We start from the raw sequence: 27574 nt of genomic DNA on the forward strand, positions 1-27574 counted from the left end.
TAGACTCCCTCGCACACATGCATGCTTGATTTGGCGGAGCATGCATGTGCTTTCAGTGGCAAGAGAGAGGAGGACACTGGTAGGAGCCTCGGCTATGCTGGAGGCCCTCATGCACATTAGTTGTCTGGCCCTGCCGAAACTGGCAATCACCTAATGTGTCTGGGGGCCCTAAATAACCCCAAAAATCACAGGGAGCCAACCGAGTACCGGGGCCCTCCTCTTCAGCTGCACGTCCAATGATTCTTCTGCCGTCTTAGATGGCCGCTGTGTATCTTTAGTCCGAGACAAACCCCAACATGCTCCACAGTTGCTGGCTATCGGGGCATGATGGGAGTATTAGTTCTACATTTGTGTAAATCGATTCATTCATCATAATGAGCCGGACTGTCCTCCGCCATTTGATTGACATGGCCGGGCGTCTCGTTTGCCCCAGGCAATCTGAGTAGCGGCACAAGTACAGGACCTCTACTTCTGCTATCGGGGCATCGACTGCACGTGCTGACAGTTCTGGGTAGCGGCGCATGAACAGTGCTGCTTCAGTAAAGGAAATAGAGGCTCCACCTCGTGTCACTACTTGAGCGAGACGTCCGCCCCGTTAATCAAGCGGCAGGGACAACCCCTCGCAGGTGAAGAACTCATTATGATGGACGAATCGGTTCTTGTAGTGTCGCCAGTGGGACGTGGTATGCTTTAGGCTATCCTTGGCCTGCCATGGATTTGTAGCTTTAGGCCACGTAGAGCTTTTCTCTTCCATTCAGCTCTTTGCTTTCTGTTTTCCAGAACCAATCAATACATTCCACGGGATCCAGCAGAATGAAGACGAGCCAATCAGAGTGAGCTACCATCGAAACATCCACTACAACTCCGTGGTCAACCCCAACAAGGCCACAATAGGAGTAGGCCTGGGCCTACCATCTTTCAAACCTGGGGTGAGTTAGGCTACTTTTACACTGGCGTTTTGGCTTTCCGTTTGCGAGATCCGTTCAGGGATCCCACAAGCGGTTGAAAACGGATCAGTTTTGCCCTAATGCATTCTGAATGGATAAGGTCCGCTCAGAATGCATCAGTTTGCCTCCGTTCCGCCTCCATTCCGCTCTGGAGGCTGCTTGCAGCGTTTTGGTGTCCGCCTGACGATGCGGAGGCAAACGACACATCTGGCACAATAGAAAACGGATCAGTCCCCCATTGACTTTCTATGGTGTTCAAGACGGACCCGTTTTGGCTATGTTACAGATAACAAACGGATCCGTTCTGAACGGATGCATGCGGTTGTATTTTTGGTGCAGATCTGTCTGCAGATCCATGACAGATCCGCACCAAACGCGAGTGTGAAAGTAGCCTTAGAAAACCGTGCATTGCTGGGATCGGTCGTCACCACTTAGTTAGGGGAGTAGGAGGTACACATTGCATGAGGTGAGGTCTGTTGGAAGGAAAGGATTGCGCAGTTGGAATCCAAACATACCCGATCCTTCTCTCCCCTGACATCAGCGTATTGGTAGAGCCAGGAGGTCCCCATACAAAATAGATGGTTGGCCTGGGTCGAACAGCGTAGATCTACTCTATATGGCCGGCGTTAGAGCCCTATGAATGTAAGTGGTCCGTGTCTTAAGGGTCAAGGTGGATTTTGTGTTCAGTACGCAGATCAGTCCCTGATGAAGAATGCCATCCGGACCTCAGAGGAATCCTGGATTGAGCAACAGATGTTAGAAGACAAAAGAGGGCCACGGACTGGGAGGCCACGAATGAGGCGATTGAGGAACAAGTGGCACGGGAATCCTACCTGCAGTGGTTACGGGACCAAGAGAAACAAGCCAGGACAGGTAACATTACACGCTGCGTGCTCTCGATTTCCTGTCTGCTTCCAGTCGTCTTGCTGCATCTTATTTCTGTTGACTGCAGTCATGTGCGGCTTCTCCGGGACCAGGTAAGAGCCGATCTGCACCCCCCTTCCCCAATACGGCTGGTGACTACCAGATAATATTTTTATGCTCGACAATTGTGATATGGCGATTTGGCCGACCCAAAATTGCTGCGATTACCTACAATGATGCACAGCGCGGTGGGTGGGGTGTATCAACAGAGGGGGCTGGGGGCCGGCATCTGGATTAGGAATGACGGGGGACCGGTGCAGTCCCTGTATTCTAATGCACCGGCCCCGCTCACTGTTGTATAATCTTATCTAACCTGCATTGTTAAAAAGGCGTCACGGGCGCGTGACATAGTGGGTGATGCGCCGCCCTCCCGGCCTGCCTCCTCTCTGCTGCGGAATTTAGTTGTAAGTAATGCAGCTGGATTACACATGATTATTATATTTTAACAATGCAGGTTAGATAAGATTATACAACAGTGAGCGGGGCCAGTGCATTAGAATACATGGACTGCACCGGTCCCGGCTGTCATTCCTAATCCAGATGCCGGCCCCCAGCCCGTGTATTGGGGGTCATTCACACTGCAGGGACACTGTTACGGGGGGGGGGGTCTGTGGATAGCACACAGCATAAGATGCTATATATGTGTCATCCAGAGATCCCCCCCCCATAACAGTGCCATCCAGAGATCTCCCCCATAACAGTGGCATCCAGAGATCTCCCCCATAACAGTGGCATCCAGAGATCCCCCCCCATAACAGTGCCATCCAGAGATCCCCCCCCATAACAGTGCCATCCAGAGATCCCCCCCCATAACAGTGCCATCCAGAGATCCCCCCCATAACAGTGCCATCCAGAGATCCCCCCCCATAACAGTGCCATCCAGAGATCCCCCCCCCATAACAGTGCCATCCAGAGATCCCTCCCCCCCCATAACAGTGCCATCCAGAGATCCCTCCCCCCCATAACAGTGCCATCCAGAGATCCCCCCCCTCATAACAGTGCCATCCAGAGATCCCCCCCTCATAACAGTGCCATCCAGAGATCCCCCCCCCTCATAACAGTGCCATCCAGAGATCCCCCCCCCCTCATAACAGTGCCATCCAGAGATCCCCCCCCCCTCATAACAGTGCCATCCAGAGATCCCCCCCCCTCATAACAGTGCCATCCAGAGATCTCCCCCCATATAACAGTGCCATCCAGAGATCCCCCCCCATAACAGTGCCATCCAGAGATCCCCCCCCTCATAACAGTGCCATCCAGAGATCCCCCCCCTCATAACAGTGCCATCCAGAGATCCCCCCCCCTCATAACAGTGCCATCCAGAGATCCCCCCCCCATAACAGTGCCATCCAGAGATCCCCCCCCATAACAGTGCCATCCAGAGATCCCCCCCCCCCAATAACAGTGCCATCCGCAGACTATCATTAGTTCCAAACCCACCAAAAGCACACCTTTTGGTACCAATTTTATTTTCCTTATTTTACTCCACAAAAAACTAGGTGCGTCTTATAGGGCGAAAAATACGCTATATTACCTTATATTGCTGCTGCTGACTATGGTGTTCTTTAAATAGTTCCTGTTTGTTCAGTGTTCGGAAAATCCTATTTTACTGAACACGTTCTTAGGTCTGTTCTATTGTCTGTGTCTGTTCTGTGCAGCGATATTAGGAAAATGGCAAGTTTGGTGTTTTGTACTTTTGCAGTGATGCAAATCAGTTACTTTAGTAAAAGATGTTTTAGTTTGAAAAACACTGCATTTCAGTTCTTGAGTTGAGCCGAACTACATTTCAGCATTATCAGTAATTTGTGTGATTTTGCCTTGAAAATCCAAGCACATAGACCTCTAGCACAATTCCCCTAAAATGTTGCATCGCATAGCGTTATCACAATTTTTAGGGCCCTAATCGCCATCGCACAAAATTCCCATATCGTGCAGCCCTAGTTTATAGTCACATAATCCAATAATGAAATCTGCTCTCCGTGCACTGACTTGTACATCATCTAATCTAAATGAGCAGGGCTGCAGTGCAAAGCATGGGGGAAAGACTCTGGTGCATCCTGAGCCATTCAATTTTTATAACGGACTTAACTAGTCATAGCCTGTCCGTAGTGGAAATGTGTTCTGAATGGGGAGGAAGCCTCTGTCAGGGTCAGCCGGTCCTGCTGAAATCAGTGGGTTTGGCCAACCTTAAAGGGGCTATCCCATGAAAACAACGTATCCTGTATCCACAGCATAAGGTGCAAGTGTCTGATTGGACTGGGTCCGATCGCTGGGGCTCCTGCCAATTGCGATCCGTTGTTCCCCTTTGTAATGGAGCGGCGGTCACTCGTGCACACTGCCGTTCTATGGGGCCGCGGGGGATGGCAAAGCGCGTGTACTCGGCTATCTCCGGCAGTCCCATAGAGTTGAAAGGAGTGTTGGACACGCATGCTGCCGCTCCATTCCAACGGGGAGCAAGGGCCCCTCCTTCTAGCGATCGTCGTGGGCCCCTGTGGTAGGACCCCAGCCAATCAGACACTTATTCCTTATCCTGTGGATAGAGAGCCCCTTTAATGTGTGCGGCCAGCTTTCCTCTGCTTCTCCTTTGTTGTCTTCTGCCTCTTCTCGTTTCCGCCCTGCTCCTGATAACGTCTTCACTCCGTGGTTCCTTGTTCTAAAAATAACGGCCTTTCTTCCTCCTTGCAGCCCCGGAAGGCCAGTGCAACCTGCAGTTCTGCCACCGCCGCCTCCTCAAGTGGACCCGAGGAATGGAGCAGTCGTTCACCAAGACAGCGCAGCACTGCAGGCTCCCCTGAGCACCCCGACGCCCACGCAGAGCAGCCAGCCAAGCCGTCTTCCCCAGGGACCACTCTAGTTTTAGCTAAGCCCCCTTCCCCGTGTGCGCCAGGTAATTCCAGCCCTCTGTCGCTGTAGATGTAGAAATGGGTTCTTTGTTTTAGCGATCTACAGACTTTATACAGGACTTTCTGAGATTGCCATGAGGCTGTGTGGGAGTGCTGGGAGTCGGGGCATGCTGGGAGTGGTAGTTTCACCACATCCTTGCATATAGTACACTGCAGGTAAATCCCTCCAGGTGGAACAATAACCTAATCCTGACAAGTCACTGGTGCATAGGTTAGGTCCTGCAGTTTGGCAAACGGGCTGGCAACTGGTTAACCCCTTAAAGTATAATGCCATACATGTACAGCATTATGCGCAAGGGCTTATATAGAGCAGGCTGCTGCCCTGAGCTGGCAGGTGCTGGCTCTATAATACACCGGCACCTGGCCGCAATCACCGAGATCGGCGATGACACCGAAAGTGCTCATTTAACCCACAGTCAGTAGCGATTGCTGCATCTGTGAGGTTAGGCAGAGGGGGCTCCTTCTACCTTCCGATCGCAGGCCTCTTAGTAAAATTGCGGGGCTCCGATTGGTCACCATGACAGCCTGTGGCCTCCTGAAGATTCTCGGGGCCGTCATGGTAAGCTTCCTGTAAAGCAGGCATCCTCAAACTGCGGCCCTCCAGCTGTTGTAAAACTACAACTCCCACAATGCCCTGCTGTAGGCTGATACCTGTAGGCTGTTCGGGCATGCTGGGAGTTGTAGTTTTGCAACATCTGGAGGGCCGCAGTTTGAGGATGCTTCCTGTAAAGCCTTGCGTGAGGCACAGCTTCAGAGGCAGGCAGGGAAAATGTCATCGCCCATAATAGTTTTCTATCAGAAAATTGCAGCTTATAGCCCCATAAGGGGGCGGAAAGGAGCAAACATAAATAAATATATAATTCAAATCACCCCCATCCTCCCTTTTATTTAGATAAAAAAATAAACATAACGGGTATGCCTGCGTTTTCTTGTCACCTGGTCCCCCAAACGATAGAATGACAGCGATCAAAAATTGATACGTAGCCCCAAAATGATGCCAATAAAAACTACAGGTCCAACAAAAAAACAAGTCCTCCTACAGCTCTGTGGACGGACCAGGCCGGGGACGGAGGAAGTGACAGAAAATTCAGCTGTGGAATTTTTTATTTATTTATTTTTATTTCACAAATTATTTTTATTCATTATTATGGTCAATTAAACGGTGCCGCCATAAAAAAAAATACAGCTTGGTCCCGCAAAATAAAACTTTAAAAAGTTAAGGCTCTTGGAATGTGGGGAGGAAAAATCTAAAAGGCAAAAATAAAAATGGGCCCGGTCTTAAAGGGTTTGGTTAAAAAAATAAATACTTTTAACCAGAATAGCTGCATGTTCGCTAAGCGAAACGTACAGGGTCACAAGTTCTGACAGTCGCCCCCCTGTATGCTTGGTGGGCAGACTACACCCCGGGGGGGTGCAGTGCCACTATCCGGCAGCCCCTTGGACTGGCTGAGTAAGAGGGAGAGAATGGCTGGCGCCCTGCCCGCTGTCTAACGCAGTAGGAAGTGTCACTTGATGGGTTGGTTGTCGGGCACATGCTCTCACCAAGTCTGTTCTCCGCCTAGGCCCAAGCAACCAGCCATGTACTGGTGCCGACTGCGCCACCTCACCCCTTGTGTCTTTGTACCCAGCCCTGGAGTGTAGAGCACTTATGCAACACATGTCTCCCACAGCATTTGGTGAGTGTGCCGCCTCATCGAGCGCGTCTCGAGGTCTCCGCCGCCGTCTTCTAACACCCCCCCCTCCCCTCTGTGCCCTCAGGTCTGAACGACTGGGACGACGACGAGATCCTGGCCTCCGTTTTAGCAGTGTCACAGCAGGAATATCTAGACACGGTGAAGAAGAGCGCCCTGCGTAGGGATCCTTCCCCCGACCACAGCTGATATCCAGCTCTGGCTCATCCATATTCTCCCATCTCCATCCTGTCTCTGCTTGCCTTTCCTCTTCACTCCCGAGCCCCCTCCTCCCAACGAGTTTTTATCATGCTCACGTTGTGATCTCCACCTGAATGATGCTCTTTTTCTGTAAGCGTACCTTTCCTACTAGCCTACGGAGGACTTGTATAGCTGCATGTTACAGCGAATATTGACAGCCCCCAATGCCCCCCTTTTTTTTCCTTCCTCGAAACCCTTCCAGACTTTGCTCTCGAGGCTTGCAGCGGGACGACGGGAGTCGCTGGCTCCTGCAGGAGGCGCCCTGACCTGTGTCGACACCTTTCACGGGGGTGCAGAGATGAAAATGACTCAGCCGGTGGAGCTATCCACTTTTGTATCTTCCTGAAGTTTTTTTTTGTTTTTTTTTTTGGTTTGTATCTTATCAAGAGGACGTTCCAATCACCTAGGAATAACTTTTTTCTTATTAAGAAAGTTAAAGAAAAAAAAAAGTGAAAAAAAATCTTCTACGGAAGAATTGAAGTGTCATGTTGTTCATTTATGGCGGAAAAACATGGGGCGTGATCACCTGTCTCCACGGGTGTTGGATGGGTGAGGGGGTCCTGAGTCCTCCATGCTCAATGGTCAGCCCTGGCCCAGCATGGATGACACTGAATCCACTGCCTGGACCCCCACCAACCTAACATCACCTATCCTATGGATAGTAGGAGACCCCTTTAAAGAAAAAGCCTTGAATTGCCCATAATGAGCAGGTGCCAAGGCCTACAATGTCTCTGGGATGTCTAATATTTGGACAGATGAAGCCCTCACTAGAGGCCACGGAGATGCTATACTAACCAGCCATGGTCTCCTTTGTCATAGGTCTTCTATATTGATGAGCTATCCTCAGGGTAGGACTCAGTGATGGCTAACCTCCGACACTCCAGCTGTGCTGAAACCACGACTCCCAGCATGCTCCATTCATTTCTATGGAGTTCTGAGAACAGCCAAGCAAGTGTGCATCTTGGGAGTTGTAGTTTAACCACAGCTGGAGTGCCGGAGGTTAGCCATCACAGGGATAGGTCAATATCTGATCGGCAAGGGGTTCAACTGCCGGTACCCACATTGATCAGCTGTTTGAAGAGGTTGCGGCATCCTCACAGCTCACCAAGCACAGCGCCATCCATTGTGTAGTGGTTGTGCTTGGTATTGCAGCTCAGCCCCATTCACTTGGCCAGGTGACCGGTGAGCGTGATGTCACTGGCCTAGGAGGAGGCCTCAGTCTCTTCGGAATGCTGATCGGTATCAGTAGGAGTGCCCAAAAATCAGGTATTAACCTGAAGATAGATCATCAATATAGAAGACCTGGAAAACCTGCTTAAAGGGCATCTGTCAGCAGTTTTGTCCCTATGACACTGGCTGACCTGTTACATGTGCGCTTGGCAGCTATAGACATCTGTGTTCGCCCCATGTTCATATGTGCCCCCAATGCTGAGAAAAATGAGGTTTTAATATATGCAAATGAGCCTCTAGGAGCAACTGGGGCGTTACTATTGCACCTAGAGGCTCTGCTCTCTCTCTCTGCAACCTTGGTGCCCTCTGTGCTATGACAGGACCAGGCAGTATAAACATCATCCTGCTTGGCCCTGCCAATCGGTGGGGATGGAGCGGCAATTGTAGAGAGAGCAGAGCCTCTCGGTGTAATGGTAACGCCCCTGTTGCTCCTAGAGGCTCATTTGCATATATTAAAATATCTTTTTTTTTTTTTTTCAGCACTGCGGGCACATATGAACATGGGACCATGTTCCCATGTTCAGCTGCCAAGCGCACATGTAACAGGTCAGCCAGTGTCATAGGTGCAAAACTGCTGACAGATGCACTTAAACTAGTGTGTGTGTGTGTGTGTACCCTCAAAAACAATGGAGCCTCTCTGTGCTGGTCCTCAATACAGGACGGCAGAGGAATGTCTGTAGCTGTGGTTAGTAAAAGAGTGCAACCCCCCCCCCCCCCTTCTCTTCATTGCTAGGATCAACCTTCACTTTGCGATGGGTGGGGGTCCAACCTCTGGGACCCCCATGATCAATCCTGAGAACAAAGGGTCTGCAACGCCCCCGTTTGGTCTGTCCCTGCCACCCACTGTACAGCACAGCGCCATTTACATTTCCAGGAGGAATGACAGAGGGATGGCACAATGCAGGGTTATAAGAAAATCTGCCTCAGACCTGTCAGGAGAGGCGACGGATCTGTGCTAAACGGCTTTGTTTTTTTTTGTTTTTGTTTTTTTTATGCGATTTATTTGATTTTTTTCATAAAAGTCCTGAATGTCTGTTCTGCTCGTACCATCTGATCTGAACCGTGTGCCGTCTCTGGTATCGCACGTATGAGTGAATGGGGCTGAGCTGCCATACCAGACACGGACACTGAGGAAGAGGGGCGCTGTTTCTGGTCATGCAGCCCCTATCAGTGTTGTATAAGGCGGCTGTCGGAGAATTCTCCTCTGTGCTACAGAGGGGCCTGGGTGCTGTGTAGAGCTCCGCAGCTCCTGCTCTTAAAGGGGACCTGTCATGTTGAACATGATGTACAGTTGTGTTCAAAATAATAGCAGTGTGTTTAAAAAAGGGAATAAAGCTCCAAATCCTTCTAATAGCTTCTATTTCCAGCCACACAGATGCATTGGGAACACGACCCATTCTGTTCCAAATCTTAACCTGAAGAAAAATATATCAAATTTGTGTTGTTCCTCTAAAAAAAATTGAAGAAAAGTGAATATTAGACTGTTCAAAAAAATAGCAGTGTTTGTCTTCTTCTTTACAAACTCATTCACTCTATAAACTGAGAAATGTCTGAAGATTTCCTTTCCTCTGAATCCCGTCACTAATACTCAGTTGTATGACCGCTGTCTCTGAGACCTGCTGGACGTCTGGGCCGCTCAGAGTCACCACCTTCTGCCCCTGTGACCAGGTTCTCCAGCCCCGGAGGATCAGACCACATTCCACTGTTCTTCTATATTTCTTGGTTTTGCCTCAGAAACGTCATTTTTGATGTCGCCCCAGAAGTTTTCTATTGGATTAAGATCCGGGGATCGGGCCGGCCGCTCCATGACGTCAGTCTTGTTGGTCTGGAGCCGAGATGTCGCCCGTTTCCTGGTGTGTTTGGGGTCGGTGTCTTGTTGGGACACCCATTTCAAGGGCATTTCCTCTCCAGCATAAGACAGCAGGACCTCTTCCAGTATTCTGATGGATTCAGACTGATCCATGATCCCTGATCTGCGATAAATAGGCCCAACACCGCAGTATGAGAGACCTCCCGATATCATGATGCTTGTCCACCATGCTTTACTGTCTTCACCGTGTACTGTGGCTGGAATTCAGTGTTTGGGGGTCGTCTGACAAACTGTCTCCGGCCACTAGACCCAAAAAGAACCATCTCACTTCCATCAGTCCACAGAACGTCTCTTTAGGCCGTCAATGGGCTCTTTGGCAGATTGTAAGCTCTTCAGCCCATGTCTTCTTCCAGCAGTGGGACTTTGCGGGGGCTTCCTGCAGATCGCTCGGCCTCACATCGGCGTCTGCTCAGTGTAACAGGACTCACAGGGAACTTTACACCTTCTTTCATCTTCCTGGAGCTGATTGTTGGCCGAGTCCTTGCCATTTTGGCTATTCTTCTATCCATTCGAATGGTAGTTTTTCACTTTCTTCCACGTCTTTCAGGATTTGGTGGCCATTTTAAAGCATTTGCGATCATTTTAACTGAGCAGCCTATCATTTTCTGCACTTCTTTATATGTTTTCCCCTCTCCAATCAACTTTTTGATCAAGGTACGCTGTTCTGAACAATGTCTGGAAGGACCCATTTTCCTAAGAATTTCAGAGAGAAATGCACTGTAACCGGCATGTACAACATGTGCTGCCTTCCTTCCTTAAATAAGGGCAATAATTGCCACTTGTTTTTCAAAGAATGAATGACCTCACTCATTGAACTCCACACTGCTATTATTTTGAACAAGTGATTGAATTACACAGAATCAGCAGCATGCATGTCATGTCTGTTGGGTTTCTATTACGCCACTACACCTGCTAGTAAATTATTTGCCATGTAGAAATATGATCAGGTAAGTGATGTCTGACTGCTATTATTTTGAACAGAACTGTATGATCTGCAGGCAGAGGGAGCTGAGCAGATTGATGTATAGTTTTATGGGGGGAAAAAAATTGTAAAACTTGTATTTTGTACATTTTACATTTCTGCTCATTCTGGGCTTTGAAGTGATTGACAGCTTATCTCAAACATCTGATCGGTGGGGGTCCTGGGTCTCGGACCCCCACCGATCAGATACTGAGGACTCAGAAAACCCCTTTACGGTATCTATGGGGAGTCGCCGTCACTGATGCCTGACATCACTTTGACTTGTTAAATATAAGACGTGGCTGGAGTTCCCCTTCAGTCACACTGCAATATGTCTTCCTGCATCATTGTCTGCCGCCGGCATACTCGTGTCACATGATGTTTTACGTGACGCCCTCCGCGGTCCTGACAGAAGAGACGCTCCACCGTTGTCACAAGCACCAGGTAAGGGGCTTCATATCGCGCTGTGTGTGATCAGTCTGGGTACTCCGCTGTGGCTCCAGCTTTATGAATTATACTCCATTCTTTGCAGACAGCAGAGGTCCTGCTCTTTGGTTAGGATCTTTACCGCTATGGATATGTATGTGCGGGCATGGCGGGAACTACTGTCAGTGACTGTAACTATTAGCTGGTATATGCTGGGCAGTTATTGGAACGAACCCTCTGCGGGATAATTGCTTTGGTTTTGTGAGCAGAGCTAAAGGGGTATTCTGGTTGTTAGAAGTTATCGCCTGTCCTCAGGATAGGATTGGTGGGGGTCCTGCCACTGAGACCCTTTCCCCTCCGATTGCACGTGGCCGCTTCATTCATTTCTATGGGAGTTCCGGAGATAGGTGAGCGCTGTACTCACCTATCCAGAATTTCTGTAGAAACGAATGGAGCTGCAGCATGCATGTGCTTACGGACGCGCCTTTCACTGCAGAGGGTACGGGGACCCCGTTTTTGTCATTGGTGGGGGCAGCCACCAATTTAATAGTTATCCCCTATCTTCTGAATCAGCAGTAACTTCTAACAACCGGAATACCCCTTTAAGTTAATGGTCCTAATCCAGTCCCTTAAAGGGGTTGTCCAGGATTACGTTTTCTTTTAAGCCCCTCTTCCACCCAGTGGAGCCCCTCCGCTCCAGGGTTGTCTTTACTGGACTTCTGGCTCCTGTCTGCACAGACGGGGGTCACTTGCACCCCTGCAGCCAATAACTGGTCTCAAGCGGGGTCACATGGCGTTAGGAGACACGTCACTGCTGGGGTCCGTCATTGGCTGTAATGGTGCATGTGACCCCCCGTCCACGACCGGGCGCTCTCTCCACAGGTACCGCTGGATGGTGGCAGGGGATATAGAAATTATGGACAATCCCTTTAAAGAGGTATTCCCTTGCTCTGCTGTTTCGGTAACTACCCTGAGAGCTGTGTGCATGTGCAGCCACCGATTTATCTGTTAGCGCCTGGATGGGGCAGCCACGTCACCTCGAGGGGGTTGGTGGACCCTTGTCCTTGGCATAGGGGGCATTTTTGGTATTTACTGTGGATGGGAATACCTCTTCAATGTACAGTGACACGGACAGGACATTTTCTGGGGATTCCACCTTCTGCATTGCAATGGGTGAAATCCGCAGCAGTAACTGACATTCTGCTTCCAGAGGTTGACGGACGCTGCGGATACTGGGTGAGGTTTACTGGATGCAAATCTGCAGCACATCGTACCCCCACGGTAAAACTAGGTTTACGTTTAAATCCATATACAAATGAGCTAAGTGCACCAAGGGCGGGGCTAAGATACTCTGTGCACCCTTGCTCCTCCTGCTTCCAATGCCAGCCCCTCCTACTTGATTAACAGGACCATGCAGGAACCTGGCCTTGTCAATCAAGAAGGAGACAGTTTGGCAAAAGAAGTAGGAGGAGCAAGGGTGCACCGCGTCGTAGGCCCGCCCTCAGTGCGCTGAACTCCTCATTTGCATATGAATTAAGTCTTATTTTTTTTCCTCCAGAGTGAACCACCTAGACGCTAAGTGAAAGGTGTCTTTACATTCAGGTGAGCTTGTGCCTGGTTTATCGGTGACTTTCCCGGTGACAGACTCCTTGGAAATGGTTGCCTCCCGTGACAGTCCACAGCATGGTCCCGCAGCAAACATTCTTGTGGATATCCTGGACAGGAAGTGGGTTCATATCATGCTAATCTCTTAAATTTTTGGCTGGTGATTAGAAGGGGCTTAGACAGGGCAGAGGGTGGAGGCTCTGGCTGTAAGACAACTGGCTGCAGCAGGTCAGAGAATTGCGAGGAGCAGGAGGAGACGCATGGCTGCTCTCCCAGGACACACAGAAGATTGCGAAATAGGATTAAAGTGGGGAAAATTCTGTCTGCCTACAGTTAAGCCTCATTCACACATCCGCGAGAAGGTTGTCCGTGATGCATTCGTCAAGCTGTCCGTTTTTTTGCTGTCCGTGTTTCACTGACACTGAACAGCTAAAAAATTATTTTCAAAGCATCTCTGCCTAATGATCCGTGAAACAACACGGATGGCATGTGTGGTTTTTACGGACCAGCTGTTGTGAAACAATAACTCCCAGCGTGCTCTGACAGCTGCAGACTGTCAAGCCATGCTGGGTGATGTAGTTCTACAACAGTTGTAGAATTGCTGGAGTGGCTGACATGGCCAGGAACCAACCGGCACTAGATGGTGTGTGGTGTATCATCTGAAGGTGACTGTTAGTGGTCAGTGTCAGGAGGCTGCAGAAAGTACTAGATAAAATGTTCGTGCTATACTGTCAGGGTACTTTCACACTAGCGTTTTTCTTTTCCGGTATTGAGTTCCATCCCCGGGGCACAATACCGGAAAAGAACTGATCAGTTTTATCCTAATGCATTCTGAATGGAGAGTAATCCGTTCAGGATGTCTTCAGTTCAGTCACTGTCCAAAATTCCGGAACACATGCCGGATCTGGCATTATTTTACATTGAAATGCATTAATGCCAGATCCGGCCTTAAGTGTTCTGGAAAAACTGATACGGTTTTGCGGTCTGCACATGCGCAGACCTTTAAAAATGTGAAAAAGATAAATACCGGATCCGTTTTTACGGATGACAACCGGAGACTGATCTGGTAATGCAATACATTTGTGAGACGGATCCGGATTACAAATGGTATCCGTTTGCATACAGATTGCCGGATCCAGCAGGCAGTTTCGGCAATAGAACTGCCTGCCGCAATCCAGCGACGCTAGTGTAAAAGTATCCTTAGGCTACTTTCACACTCGCATTTTGAACGGATCTGCAAAAACGGATCCGTTACAATAATACAACCGCATGCATCCGTCATGAACAGATGCGTTTGTATTACCTGTAACATAGTCAAGACGGATCCGTCATGAACTCCACTGAAAGTCAATGGGAGACGGATCCGTTTTCTGTTGTGCCAGATTGTCAGTGAAAACGGATCCGTCCCCATTGACATTCATTGTGTGTCAGGACGGATCCGTTTGGCTCCACTTCGTCAGGCGGACATAAAAAATGCTGCAGGCAGCCTCCAGAGCGGAATGGAGACGGATCGGAGGCAAACTGAGATGCGTTCTGAGCGGATCCTTTTCCATTCAGAATGCATTAGGGTAAAACTGATCCGTTTTGGGCCGCGTGTGAGAGCCCTGAACGGATCTCGCAAACAGAAAGCCAAAACGTGAGTGTCAAAGTAGCATTATTGCCCATGCCTTGCTTCACTTCTCTCTTCTGATTCCATTGCAGATTTATGTAGCAGTTTTTTTTTTTTAATGAGCAACTGCATTTCCACAGCCTACACATCCTATAACCTAAAGGTATGAAGGATAGTGAGGGTAGTAGTACTGGTTTTGGGATGGAAGAAGTTATTATACACTGTACATAACCTTTGTTAACTAAATAAAGTTTATTGAAGGGAGCTCTCTTTGTTTTACATTCATAGATTGATTAAACTGTCTGTTGCCCATAGCAACCAATCGCAGCACAGCTCTCATTTCTTATAGTGCTCCTGAAAGATGAGAGCTGTGCTGTGATTGGTTGCGACAGGCACTTTCATCAATCTGCCTCCAAGGACAAGGCCCGTGTACATACAATAAACTTTATTGACAACCAACTGTACAGCAAGAGAACCTAACCCAGTCTTAGTATTTTCTTAGTATATCTCGCCACACGTTTTCACCCCACACCTCATAACGTGTCGTTCTCACTTGTGGCCGCCGGCAGGAGCTCCGAGAATTCAGTGGCATCTTCACTGAGTCATAGGTGTTACACTGTGTGGTTTTGGGGCCTCGGACCATGTGACTTTTGAGAAAGCTCTGCTACGGTGGGGGTTGGGGGATTACGATAAGTGCTGCGCCCACTCTGGTAATAGAAGAACAGCAGCGGGGTCCACTGGTCAGGACCTGAGGGGGGACCTTGGGTCACTATGGTCCAAGTCAGTAGCTTCTGGATCAGGATACACTGCTGGAAGATTTTCCGCCTGCAATTCCCCAAATTGGATGAGATTTTACGAAATTTTATCCGCACGCTGCCGGGAACAAAAATTGTGTGAAAATTCACCTGTAGGTTTCAACCATTGCAGTGCATCATATGAAATCCGCAACAAATATTGGAAATATGGGAACGTGACTCTATAGTCACATCCTCTGTCCTGTAGGGGGCGCTACAGGAGATGACAGGATGCACATGATGACAATTATTGGCGTAACTTTTCATGGGGGATGTGGTAGTCAGTATGCTGACGTGTGAGGGAAGCCGGTGTAACGTTACATTACCCTACTTCGTGAGATTTCTCTACCTCCTAACTTCCCGCCGCACTGCAAATGACGTGAGGAGGCGTTCCTGAGTTTTTACAATCTGCGCATGCGCAAACGGACAGTTTATGGAAAATCTCAGCGGAGTTCAGCTGCACACCGGGACACTGCGCATGCGCCGGAGAGCCTCAGTAGGGAAATATTACGACCCAGTGCGCAAGCGCGGCTAACTCTGGCTGGCGCATGCGCAGTGTCCCGGTGTGCAGCTGAACCCCACTGAGATTTTCCATAAACTGTCCGTTTGCGCATGCGCAGATCGTAAAAACTCAGGAACGCCTCCTCACGTCATTAGCAGTGCGACCGGAAGTTAGGAGGTAGAGAAATCTCACGAAGTAGGGTAATGTAACGTTACACCGGCGACATCACCCATGCCATACTGACGGCAGGGAGAATGGGGTATGGAGGCTGGTGGTCGTACATGTAGACTGGAATTTGTTTAGGCCTTAAAGTGGTTTTCCGGGACATGGATATTGATGATCTATCCTCAAAATAAGTGGTCAGTATCAGAACGGTGGGGGCCGGCGCCGTAAGCTAGAGAGTGGACAGAGGTGGAAGCAGCAGCCTCCACCTACCCTGTAGTGGCCGTGTCCGGATAGTGTAGCGTGGCTCCCATTCAAGTGAATTGGAGTTGAAGGGGTTGGCTCATTTCCGACATTGGTGGTATATCTCTAGAACGGGACCTGCAACTATCAGACATTGGTGGCATATCCTAGCGATAGGCCTCATATGTCCAAGATGGGCCAACCCCTTTAAGCTCCAGTATACCAGTGCTAGGAACTACACAGTGGATAAACTTTTCCATCCACTGAAGTTTCCTGTGCCTGAAACAGCTGATCAGCCGGGGTCTCTGACCCCCCCCCCCCCCCCCCCCTTCCAATGTGATAATGATTACCTATCTATCATCTGGAAAACCCCTTTAATGAATACCCCTTTAAAATGAATAGATCCACCGTTTGTCTTAATGTATTTCTGAAGACACGGAGCTCCATTTTTCTGATACAGAGCTCCAAATCCTCTGAATAGACAGTAAAATAAGTTGTGACTACCTGCAGCCACCACTAGAGGGCGCTCACTGCTTATTATTGACATGAGTGCATATACTGTATGCAGTAAGCTCACAAGCTCCCTCTAGTGGTGGCTGCAGGTAGCAAGAATTTTATCATTGAGCTCTATGCAGAGATCAGAAATGAATTAGCAAGGTCGGACTTAAAAACGGACAGACCATCTGAGTATATGGAGTCCCTTTTACCCGATGAACCAGAAAATTAAAAAGCCTAATGTACAAACTCAGTGGTTCTCCATAGTTTGTTTTGCAGGATTTTTCTAGAAAGGTTATATACACATACGTGTTGCACTACTACCAGCCTACGGGAACGTACCCTCTGGCCACTGCCGCCAGTTATAGGAATATTTTCATGTGCTGCTCTTTTAAGAGAACTGCAGCGGTGGCACACATGGTGTGTCTGTATATGCAATACTTTGCAATGTGGAAGTGGTCCAGCTTCCTTCCACGTGGCTTCCAGTATGTGTGGAGCACGGCAGACAATTACAGAACCTGTTGGAAATATGGAAGTAAATAACAAGAGTTTGATCTCCATATGCAAAACCGTCCTCATACGGAAATGAACAGGTGCGTGTGAATATCATTCATACGCACCATCTGGCGCTGCGTACAGCGGCTGACTGACACGGGGCGCTCAGGGCGGATCAGGGATTTCCTAGGAAATAACACGAAGCGCTAATGAGAATTTCTACAGAAACTCTTAAGAACTAAGAAATGGGATTAGGCAAACATGGAGGATTTTTTCCCTCCTTCTCTTAAAGGGATCTGTCTAAAATTGTGGATAACCTAGGTCATAACGCTCTTCCAGTCTGCCCCTTAAAGGGGTTCTTTTGTAATAAATATTCAAGTCCCATCTTCAGGATAGGTCATCAATATCAGATCGGTGGGGACCCCTGCCGATCGGCTTTTTAGAGGAGGTTGGGTGCTCTGCGAGCGTCGTAGCCTCTTCCTAGGCCTGTGACATCACTGTACATCGGTCACGTGGCCTAGTTGCAGCTTAGCCCCATTCATGTCAATGGGGCTGAACTGCAATACCAAGCACAGCCACTATACTATGTATGGCGCTGTGCTTGGGAGAGATGTTGGGAGTCGGCTCCACTCGCCAGAGCTCCGGTGACCACAGCTGGCTCCCCGTAACAGCTGATCGCCAGGGGTGCCGGGTGTCTGACCCGCAGATCCGATAATCCCCTTTAAAGTGAATGTCCATCCGCGAGCACAGGGGTTCTGTCTGCTGCTGCGACTCTGTTCCATTAAAGTAGGGATGCCCAACCTGCGGCCCTCCAGCTGTTGCAAAACTACAACTCCCAGCATGCCTGGACAGCTTACAGCTATTAGGACATGCTGAAAGTTGTAGTTTTGCAACAGCTGGAGGGCCGCAGATCGAGCATAGCTGCATTAAATAGAGCTGCAATACCAAATACAACCTGTGGACAGGTGTGGCGCTGTTTTTTAGAAGAAAAAAAAGCAGCCATGTTTTTCCAATCTTGGACAAGCCCTTTAAGGTGTTTACCTTCTCTTTTGTTCTCCCATGGCATCTGATCATCCGGTATGATGCCACGCTCCTGCACGGTTTCTGTGACAAGCATACCATGCTCAGATCATATCGTGCACGGGTCCAGTTAATGAGAACGGAGCCATGTTTGATAGACTCTGGGTGTGGTAGAATGACCACGGAAGGTGTACCACCCAGGGCGCAGGAGTAGACGGGTAGGCATGCGAATGCTTCACGTAAAAACATGTTGCTAAAAGGTAGAGTATCACTTTAAGGCAGCCATTGATCGCGAATGGTTAGAGATTTTCCCCATTCTCTGCCAGCCAGGCCACAGTCATGGCTGCGCAAGTAGGTGGCACATGCCCGCTTGCCCCCTCCCCCAAAATGACCCACCAAGTATACCATACCAGCCTGAGAGGGCACATAAATATCATATATTGCACTTTACTTTCCAGCGTGTTGCAAAATTAGCAGTAAAAGGAGGGATTGCCCTTCCGATCACCCACAAAGTTGAGAGTCCTCAGAGGGGGCCCCGACCCCTCTGGGGCCCATATATTTTGGAAGTTGTGTCTCTGACTGCCGGCGGTTGTGCCTGGGAGCCAGGACGGTTGTCGGATCTGGTGTGACACCTGCCACGTTTCGCTGACTCATACGATCAGTTTCGGGTCTTGCGGGTCTCTGATCGGCCGCCCCCGGTGACAGAACAGAAACTTCTAGAGTTTTGTGATTGATTTCTGATGTTTCTTACCCTGAGAAATGTAAAAAAAATGTATATTTTTGTGGCTCCAAATCTGTACAGAAAATGGTAGATCCTTATCGCGTGGAAATATTTTTAGGCTTCATAAGAATACAGGAAATGTTTTATCAGTTAGGAGTTATATAAATAATGTGTACGTGCCGTATATAACACGGGATGTATGTAAATATGTCTGTACGGGCGGTATATAACACGGGATGTATGTAAATATATCTATACGGGCGGTATATAATACGGGATGTATGTAAATATGTCTGTACTGGCCGTATATAACACGGGATGTATGTAAATATGTCTGTACTGGCGGTATATAACACGGGATGTATGTAAATATGTCTGTACGGGCGGTATATAACACGGGATGTATGTAAATATGTCTGTACAGGCGGTATATAACACGGGATGTATGTAAATATATCTGTATGGGCGGTATATAACATGGGATGTATGTAAATATATCTGTATGGGCGGTATATAACACGGGATGTATGTAAATATGTCTGTACGGGCGGTATATAACACGGGATGTATGTAAATATGTCTGTACTGGCGGTATATAACACGGGATGTATGTAAATATATCTGTATGGGCGGTATATAACACGGGATGTATGTAAATATGTCTGTACGGGTGGTATATAACATGGGATGTATGTAAATATATCTGTACGGGCGGTATATAACACGGGATGTATGTAAATATGTCTGTACGGGCGGTATATAACACGGGATGTATGTAAATATGTCTGTACGGGCGGTATATAACACGGGATGTATGTAAATATGTCTGTACTGGCGGTATATAACACGGGATGTATGTAAATATATCTGTATGGGCGGTATATAACACGGGATGTATGTAAATATGTCTGTACTGGCGGTATATAACACGGGATGTATGTAAATATATCTGTATGGGCGGTATATAACACGGGATGTATGTAGATATATCTGTATGGGCGGTATATAACACGGGATGTATGTAAATATGTCTGTACGGGCGGTATATAACACTGGATGTATGTAAATATGTCTGTACGGGCGGTATATAACACGGGATGTATGTAAATATATCTATATGGGCGGTATATAACACGGGATGTATGTAAATATATCTGTATGGGCGGTATATAACATGGGATGTATGTAAATATATCTGTATGGGCGGTATATAACACGGGATGTATGTAAATATGTCTGTACGGGCGGTATATAACACGGGATGTATGTAAATATGTCTGTACTGGCGGTATATAACACGGGATGTATGTAAATATATCTGTATGGGCGGTATATAACACGGGATGTATGTAAATATGTCTGTACGGGTGGTATATAACATGGGATGTATGTAAATATATCTGTACGGGCGGTATATAACACGGGATGTATGTAAATATGTCTGTACAGGCGGTATATAACACGGGATGTATGTAAATATGTCTGTACGGGCGGTATATAACACGGGATGTATGTAAATATGTCTGTACTGGCGGTATATAACACGGGATGTATGTAAATATATCTGTATGGGCGGTATATAACACGGGATGTATGTAAATATGTCTGTACTGGCGGTATATAACACGGGATGTATGTAAATATATCTGTATGGGCGGTATATAACACGGGATGTATGTAAATATGTCTGTACTGGCGGTATATAACACGGGATGTATGTAAATATGTCTGTACGGGCGGTATATAACACGGGATGTATGTAAATATGTCTGTACTGGCGGTATATAACACGGGATGTATGTAAATATATCTGTATGGGCGGTATATAACACGGGATGTATGTAAATATGTCTGTACTGGCGGTATATAACACGGGATGTATGTAAATATATCTGTATGGGCGGTATATAACACGGGATGTATGTAAATATGTCTGTACTGGCGGTATATAACACGGGATGTATGTAAATATATCTGTATGGGCGGTATATAACACGGGATGTATGTAGATATATCTGTATGGGCGGTATATAACACGGGATGTATGTAAATATGTCTGTACGGGCGGTATATAACACTGGATGTATGTAAATATGTCTGTACGGGCGGTATATAACACGGGATGTATGTAAATATATCTGTACTGGCGGTATGTAACACGGGATGTATGTAACTATATGTGTACAGGCGGTATATAACATGGGATGTATGTAAATGTCTATACGGGCGGTATATAACATGGGATGTATGTAAATATATCTATACGGGCGGTATATAACACGGGATGTATGTAAATATGTCTGTACTGGCGGTATATAACACGGGATGTATGTAACTATATGTGTACAGGCGGTATATAACACGGGATGTATGTAAATATATCTGTACAGGTGGTATATAACATGGGATGTATGTAAATATATCTGTACAGGTGGTATATAACATGGGATGTATGTAAATATATCTGTACGGGCGGTATATAACACGGGATGTATGTAAATATGTCTGTACTGGCGGTATATAACACGGGATGTATGTAACTATATGTGTACAGGCGGTATATAACACGGGATATATATAAATATATCTGTATGTGTGATATAGAACACGGGATGCATGTAACTATATGTGTACAGGCGGTATATAACGTGGGATATATGTAAATATATGTGTACGGGTGGTATAGAACACGGGTTATATGTAAGTATATCTGTACGGGCGGTATGTAAAACCGGATGCATGTAAATATATCTGTAAATATAACACGGGATGCATGTAAATATATCTGTACGGGCAGTTTATAACACGGGATGCATGTAAATATGTCTGTAGGGGCAGTATATAACACGGGATGCATGTAAATATGTCTGTACGGGCGGTATATAACACGGGATGCATGTAAATATGTCTGTAGGGGCGGTATATAACACGGGATGCATGTAAATATGTCTGTAGGGGCAGTATATAACACGGGATGCATGTAAATATGTCTGTAGGGGCAGTATATAACACTGGATGCATGTAAATATGTCTGTAGGGGCGGTATATAACACGGGATGCATGTAAATATGTCTGTACGGGCGGTATATAACACGGGATGCATGTAAATATGTCTGTAGGGGCGGTATATAACACGGGATGCATGTAAATATGTCTGTAGGGGCAGTATATAACACGGGATGCATGTAAATATGTCTGTAGGGGCAGTATATAACACGGGATGCATGTAAATATGTCTGTAGGGGCAGTATATAACACTGGATGCATGTAAATATGTCTGTAGGGGCAGTATATAACACGGGATGCATGTAAATATGTCTGTAGGGGCAGTATATAACACGGGATGCATGTAAATATGTCTGTAGGGGCAGTATATAACACGGGATGCATGTAAATATGTCTGTAGGGGCAGTATATAACACGGGATGCATGTAAATATGTCTGTAGGGGCAGTATATAACACGGGATGCATGTAAATATGTCTGTAGGGGCAGTATATAACACGGGATGCATGTAAATATGTCTGTAGGGGCGGTATATAACACGGGATGCATGTAAATATGTCTGTACTGGCGGTATATAACACGGGATGTATGTAAATGTCTGTACGGGCGGTATATAACACGGGATGTATGTAAATATGTCTGTACGGGCGGTATATAACACGGGATGCATGTAAATATGTCTGTACGGGCGGTATATAACACGGGATGTATGTAAATATGTCTGTACACACGATATAGGATCCAGCATGTATGTAACGACGTATGACATGGGACGGCTGCAGTTATATCTGTACCTGAGGTATAGGACACCAGACACCTGTATGTGCGGTATAGAACACCTGTAATCTGCCATCTGATAGTCCAGAAAGTCTAATAATCCAGCACAAATTTCCTGTGCATGTGATCGGTATATACTGGGGTCAGGGTATATACCGGGATCAGGGTATATACCGGGATCAGGGTATATACTGGGGGCAGGGTATATGGGGCAGTTGGTGGAGTCCGTGTGTGGGAAGCAGGAAAAATAAGCAAAAGAAGCATCTGAGGTCCAAATGTGATGTCGGCTCATCTCCCGGCCGTGGGGGGTGTGTGTGTGTATATCTATACCGTACATATCAACCCTATATATACATATACACACACATAGGGTGGATATATATAGGGGGGGGGGGTATCCGGCGCACTTGGCGCGCAGCCGCCTCTCTCTCTCACGCTGACGGCCGCTCATCCTTGTAAATATAAATACAGTTTGTTTTGATGCTGTGACTCTCCCGCCCGCGCAGCTCGCACGCCATTGGTTCTTTTATTTATTATATTTGAGTATTATCAAAACGCTGATCTCTGATTGGCTATTGCTTCACGAAACCACGCCTCCTCCCCAGCAAAATACCTGGAAGCACAACTGACACGCTCTTCATTCACTTGTTCCAGTGCGTAGTAAGAGCAGGTGACTGAGCAGAGCCGGGACGGCGCGGTGTAGTGTCCGCCATACTATCCTGCGGAGATGATCAACACCATCATTGACTCTGTGACCTCCCTGGCAGGTAATGAGACAGCATTCCATCACTGAACTACAACCTGAGAGGAACTACAAGCCCCAGCATCCTCTAGAAGACTGCTTCACATGAAGGACCTGATCTAATTAGGACATGCTGGGGTTTGTAGTTCCACTTCACATGGAGGACCTGATCTAATTAGGACATGCTGGGGCTTGTAGTTCTGCTACACTGGGAGAACCTAATCCAATCGGGACATGCTGGGGTTTGTAGTTCTATTACTGTAGGAGGACCTGATCTAATTAGGACATGCTGGGGTTTGTAGTCCCACAACATCTGGAGGACCAAGACATGCTGGGTTTTGTAGTCCCACACCATCTGGGGGGCCAGGACATGCTGGGGTTTGTAGTCCCACAACATCAGGACATGCTGGGTTTTGTAGTTCTACCTCAGTTGTATGCGCTATTTTTCTAGCGCAGTGTACACAGCGCCCTCACCAGCCTCCCCATGTACAGGATGTATTCACATTGCTGCTATTTCTCTGCGCTGCTGTGAGCCATCCATGTGTCAGTCACCAGGGTGTTGGTGCGTGGGAGTAAGCGTGCACGTTGCAGGGACGGACTCGCCCGCCTGTGCCGACTTGTAATACCAGGTAAATCTGGGCGAGGAAAAAACATTTTTACAGGATGCGTAAAAAAAAAACTACAACTCCCAGCATGCTGGGAACTGATGTTTCCTAGTAGAGGGCGAGACATGGGTGGCAGAGTTCTGCTGATCATTAATGTCTATGGGCGCATGCTTATAGGGGATATATATATATATATATATATATATATATATATATATTGCCCCCCCCCCTTCAGTCTTGGGGGTTCTCGTTAAATGTATTTTTTATGTTGCCCTTACAGGGAAGGACAGGGCGTGTTTCGAAAAGCTGTACCAACTGGGGCCCGAACTGGGCCATGGCGGGTTCGGTACGGTGTACAAGGCATGGAGGCTGGCGGACCACACGCAGGTGAGTGCAGCAGGACCCCGCGTGTAGCGCCCGCACCCATCACTGACTGTATGGAGAGACTGACTGCTCTCTTGCTCCCCCAGGTGGCCGTGAAGCACGTCAGGAAGAGCCGCGCCATGGAATTGGCTCAGCTGGTGAGTGTCGCGTTATTTCTTCAAATTCCTGGGGGTAAAAATGTGGTCGTCGGATCATGATTGGTGGACTGATACTCCCATCATGCACGTTTGATATTCCTTTTATTTTTAGAAGCGCTCCATGTCGCCCCCTATAGAGCACTTTCTGTTTGGTGGGATGAGTGTTCTTGACTTTTCTGCTCCACACTGCCCCCTAGTGACAACAATATGTAGCCGAACCCACTGAGGATAACCAAAATTCCTAATTTCCTTTATTTTCTTTTTAGGGTACATTCTCTCGTGTGCCCATGGAGGTCTATCTGATGATGAAGGTGAAAGGCCACCATGGCGTGATCGACCTCCTGGACTGGTTCGAGACCTCCGACAGCTACCTGCTGGTGATGGAGATGCCGGAGCACTGCCGGGACCTGTTTGATGTCATCACCGAGCAAGGTCCCCTGAAAGAAGACGTGGCACGCAGCCTCTTCCGCCAGGTGGCGGACGCCGTGGTGCACTGTCACGCCCAAGGGGTCACCCACAGAGACATCAAAGATGAAAACCTCCTGCTCGACACCCAGACGGGAAAGCTCAAACTCATAGACTTCGGCTCGGGGGCTTTGCTCCACGATTCCACCTACAGTCACTTTGACGGTGAGTAACCCATAGGAAAGCTGATCCTGCACCGATACACTGTAACAAACATGGCTGCCATTGTATTTAGGATTAGATACGACGGTAGCAAACCCTCTGCTGTGGGAAGTTTTAGGTCTGTAGGTTAACCAGAATCTGCATGAGGCCTTACTGACATGCAATTGTAGCAAACCCTCTGCTGTGAGAAGCTTTAGGCCTGTTACAGATTCTTTGGATGTTAGCAAGAATGTTCCCATTCACTGACAGCAAGCAGAAGTGTTAAATAAAGGCTGAATAACTGAAACGCAGAACTAGAATTGATAAAATTGGTAAAATTGGAAGAATAGCTTCTCGTTTGTTGAGGCGTGGATTTGTTCAGCCAGGATTTTACCAATTACCACCAAATAAGACTTTATGTTTTTTTAATAAATTAACCCTTGGGTGTCCTTCCTTTGCAGGCACTAGAGTATACAGCCCCCCAGAATGGGTTGCATTTCGGAGGTACAAGGCGGTGCCGGCCGCGGTGTGGTCTCTGGGCATCCTGCTGTATGACATGGTGTGCGGGGACATCCCGTTCGAGCGAGACCAAGAGATCCTCCAGGCTCAAGTCGTCTTCAGAACCAAAGTTTCTCCAGGTAAGAGACGGGTTCGGTGGGCCGCCATGTTGCTTCGCCGTCGTCCGTGTTGGCGCAGTGTCATTATATCTTCCTGTCTTTCTTTCCAGAATGTGAAAATTTAATCCACTGGTGCTTATCCACTCGCCCCTCGGAGCGTCCCTCTCTGGAGCAGATCCTTCAGCATCCCTGGATGAAAGAAGAGCGTACGTAATGCCGTAAACGTAATCTGAGACGCAAGAGGCGACCTGCCATACAGGAGTCTGGTCACTAGAGGGCTCTGTATACCAGCCAATTGCTAAATGCTTCTGGATGGCAGGTGCTAGGTTTACGGGTGCCATCTGCGGGTCTGGGGAGAGGAACGTCAGCTCTGAAGGACAAAGAAGTTAATTGGAGAAATTGTTGTGACACTGACAGGATGTCCTGTAATGGCCGCCCGTTGGATGGTGCCGGGTTCACCCTGCCGTGACTCAGAGGTTGTGCAAACAGGGAAAACCATGTTTATTGAAGATCCTGGTTTTACAGGACGGTTCCCCTGGGAGTCAGTAACGGTATATTTTGTGAAAGCAGAGCTCATCCTTACCTAGTCGCTTATGTTGCGCCATTTTTATGAAGAAAAGACACCTTTTTTCATTAGGTCGCCAAGATGCTACAGATGCACAAGAGCCACATTGTCAGTCCATACCTTAAAGGACCACGGTGCACAGACTGAAAATCTGCGTAATTACGTTTCCATTCATGAGAACAACTGTGAAGACGCTTGTGCTTTTACAGAATCTTTCCGTCTGCATTGTTAGTATAAATAAAAGGCTCTTTACTTGAGCCAGACACAAAATGGAGGAGTTATCTGTAGCAACCAATCAGATGGGTTGTTTCACTTCCCAGCCTGGGCTGGAGACATGTGAGGTGCAATCTGATTGGTTGCTATGGCTCTCAGGTATTAACACTAGTACTAATAAGACTTGGAGAGGAGCTGCACAGAGCAACCAATCAGAACATTCCTTTCATTTCCCAGCCTGTGACAGGGAACTGAGAGCCGGAAGCTGATTGGTTGCTATGGGTAACACTTCCAGTTCTTGAGGCCCTCCATTTTGTGATGGCTGTTTGTTAGGCCTTTTGTTGAAAGAGTAAATACTTGTGTATTACATGAAGGGTCCGCACCATTTCCACTCCTGTATATCTTATTGTATATAATGTACAGATGCTGTTATTGTGATTTAATAAATGAAGCGTTTTTCTACATGTTATACACGTTTTATTTCACAGAAAATCCCCCAAATGGCCTGGATAAAGAAGCCCTACCTTTACTATTGGCTCTGTTCACACTTCTGTTAGGTTTTTTGATTTTCCGTTCCATCAATGGAGCAGAAAATTAAAATGAAGGCATCCGATCCGCCATATAACAGACACCATTGGCTCCTGACAGACCAGTTTGACTCATAATGGGGTCTATTGGGTTCTGCCATAATGGGAATCCTAAGAGCGGCACCTAAGGCTACTTTCACATCTGCTCTTTCCCTTTCTGCTATTGAGAGCCGTCATAGGATCTGAATAACGAGGGGGAACGCTGAACAGAACGGAATGCACCAGAATGCATTCCTTTCCATTGGGATGGGTCCCTATTGCGGTCAGAATGACGCGTCAAGCAACGTTTTTCTGTCTGCGATGTGGTGCGGAGCAAGACAGATCGATGTAAGTCAAATGGGATGGATCCGTTTTCTCTGAAACAATAGAAAACGGATCCTTCCCCCGTTGACTTTCAATGGAGTTCATGACTGATCCGTCATGGCTATGGAAGACATAATACAACCGGATCCGTCATGGCTATGGAAGACATAATACAACTGGATCCGTTCATGACGG

The 27574-nt window shown here is 47.6% G+C and overlaps 1 protein-coding gene and 1 pseudogene across 2 annotated transcripts; both read left to right on the top strand.

Moving 5' to 3' along the window:
- Window positions 1-7087, top strand: part of LOC122919859 — a 7343-nt pseudogene extending 256 nt beyond the window's left edge.
- Window positions 7088-14367: 7280 nt separating this feature from the next.
- Window positions 14368-26953, top strand: LOC122919897 (serine/threonine-protein kinase pim-1-like). 2 transcript variants are annotated; one of them, XM_044269081.1, is made up of 7 exons: window positions 14368-14569; window positions 23275-23387; window positions 24248-24354; window positions 24438-24488; window positions 24755-25118; window positions 25556-25732; window positions 25822-26953. In XM_044269081.1, exons 2-7 carry the CDS (start codon window positions 23348-23350, stop codon window positions 25923-25925), a joined length of 843 nt encoding a protein of 280 aa, XP_044125016.1. In that variant the 5' UTR covers window positions 14368-14569; window positions 23275-23347; the 3' UTR covers window positions 25926-26953. The 2 variants fall into 2 exon arrangements, with proteins under 2 accessions (XP_044125016.1, XP_044125015.1); XM_044269080.1 differs by lacking the exon at window positions 14368-14569 and having other exon boundaries at window positions 23233-23387.
- The last annotated feature ends 621 nt before the right edge of the window (window positions 26954-27574 follow it).

This window comes from Bufo gargarizans, chromosome 9 (assembly GCF_014858855.1).
Source record: "Bufo gargarizans isolate SCDJY-AF-19 chromosome 9, ASM1485885v1, whole genome shotgun sequence".
NCBI lineage: Eukaryota > Metazoa > Chordata > Amphibia > Anura > Bufonidae > Bufo > Bufo gargarizans.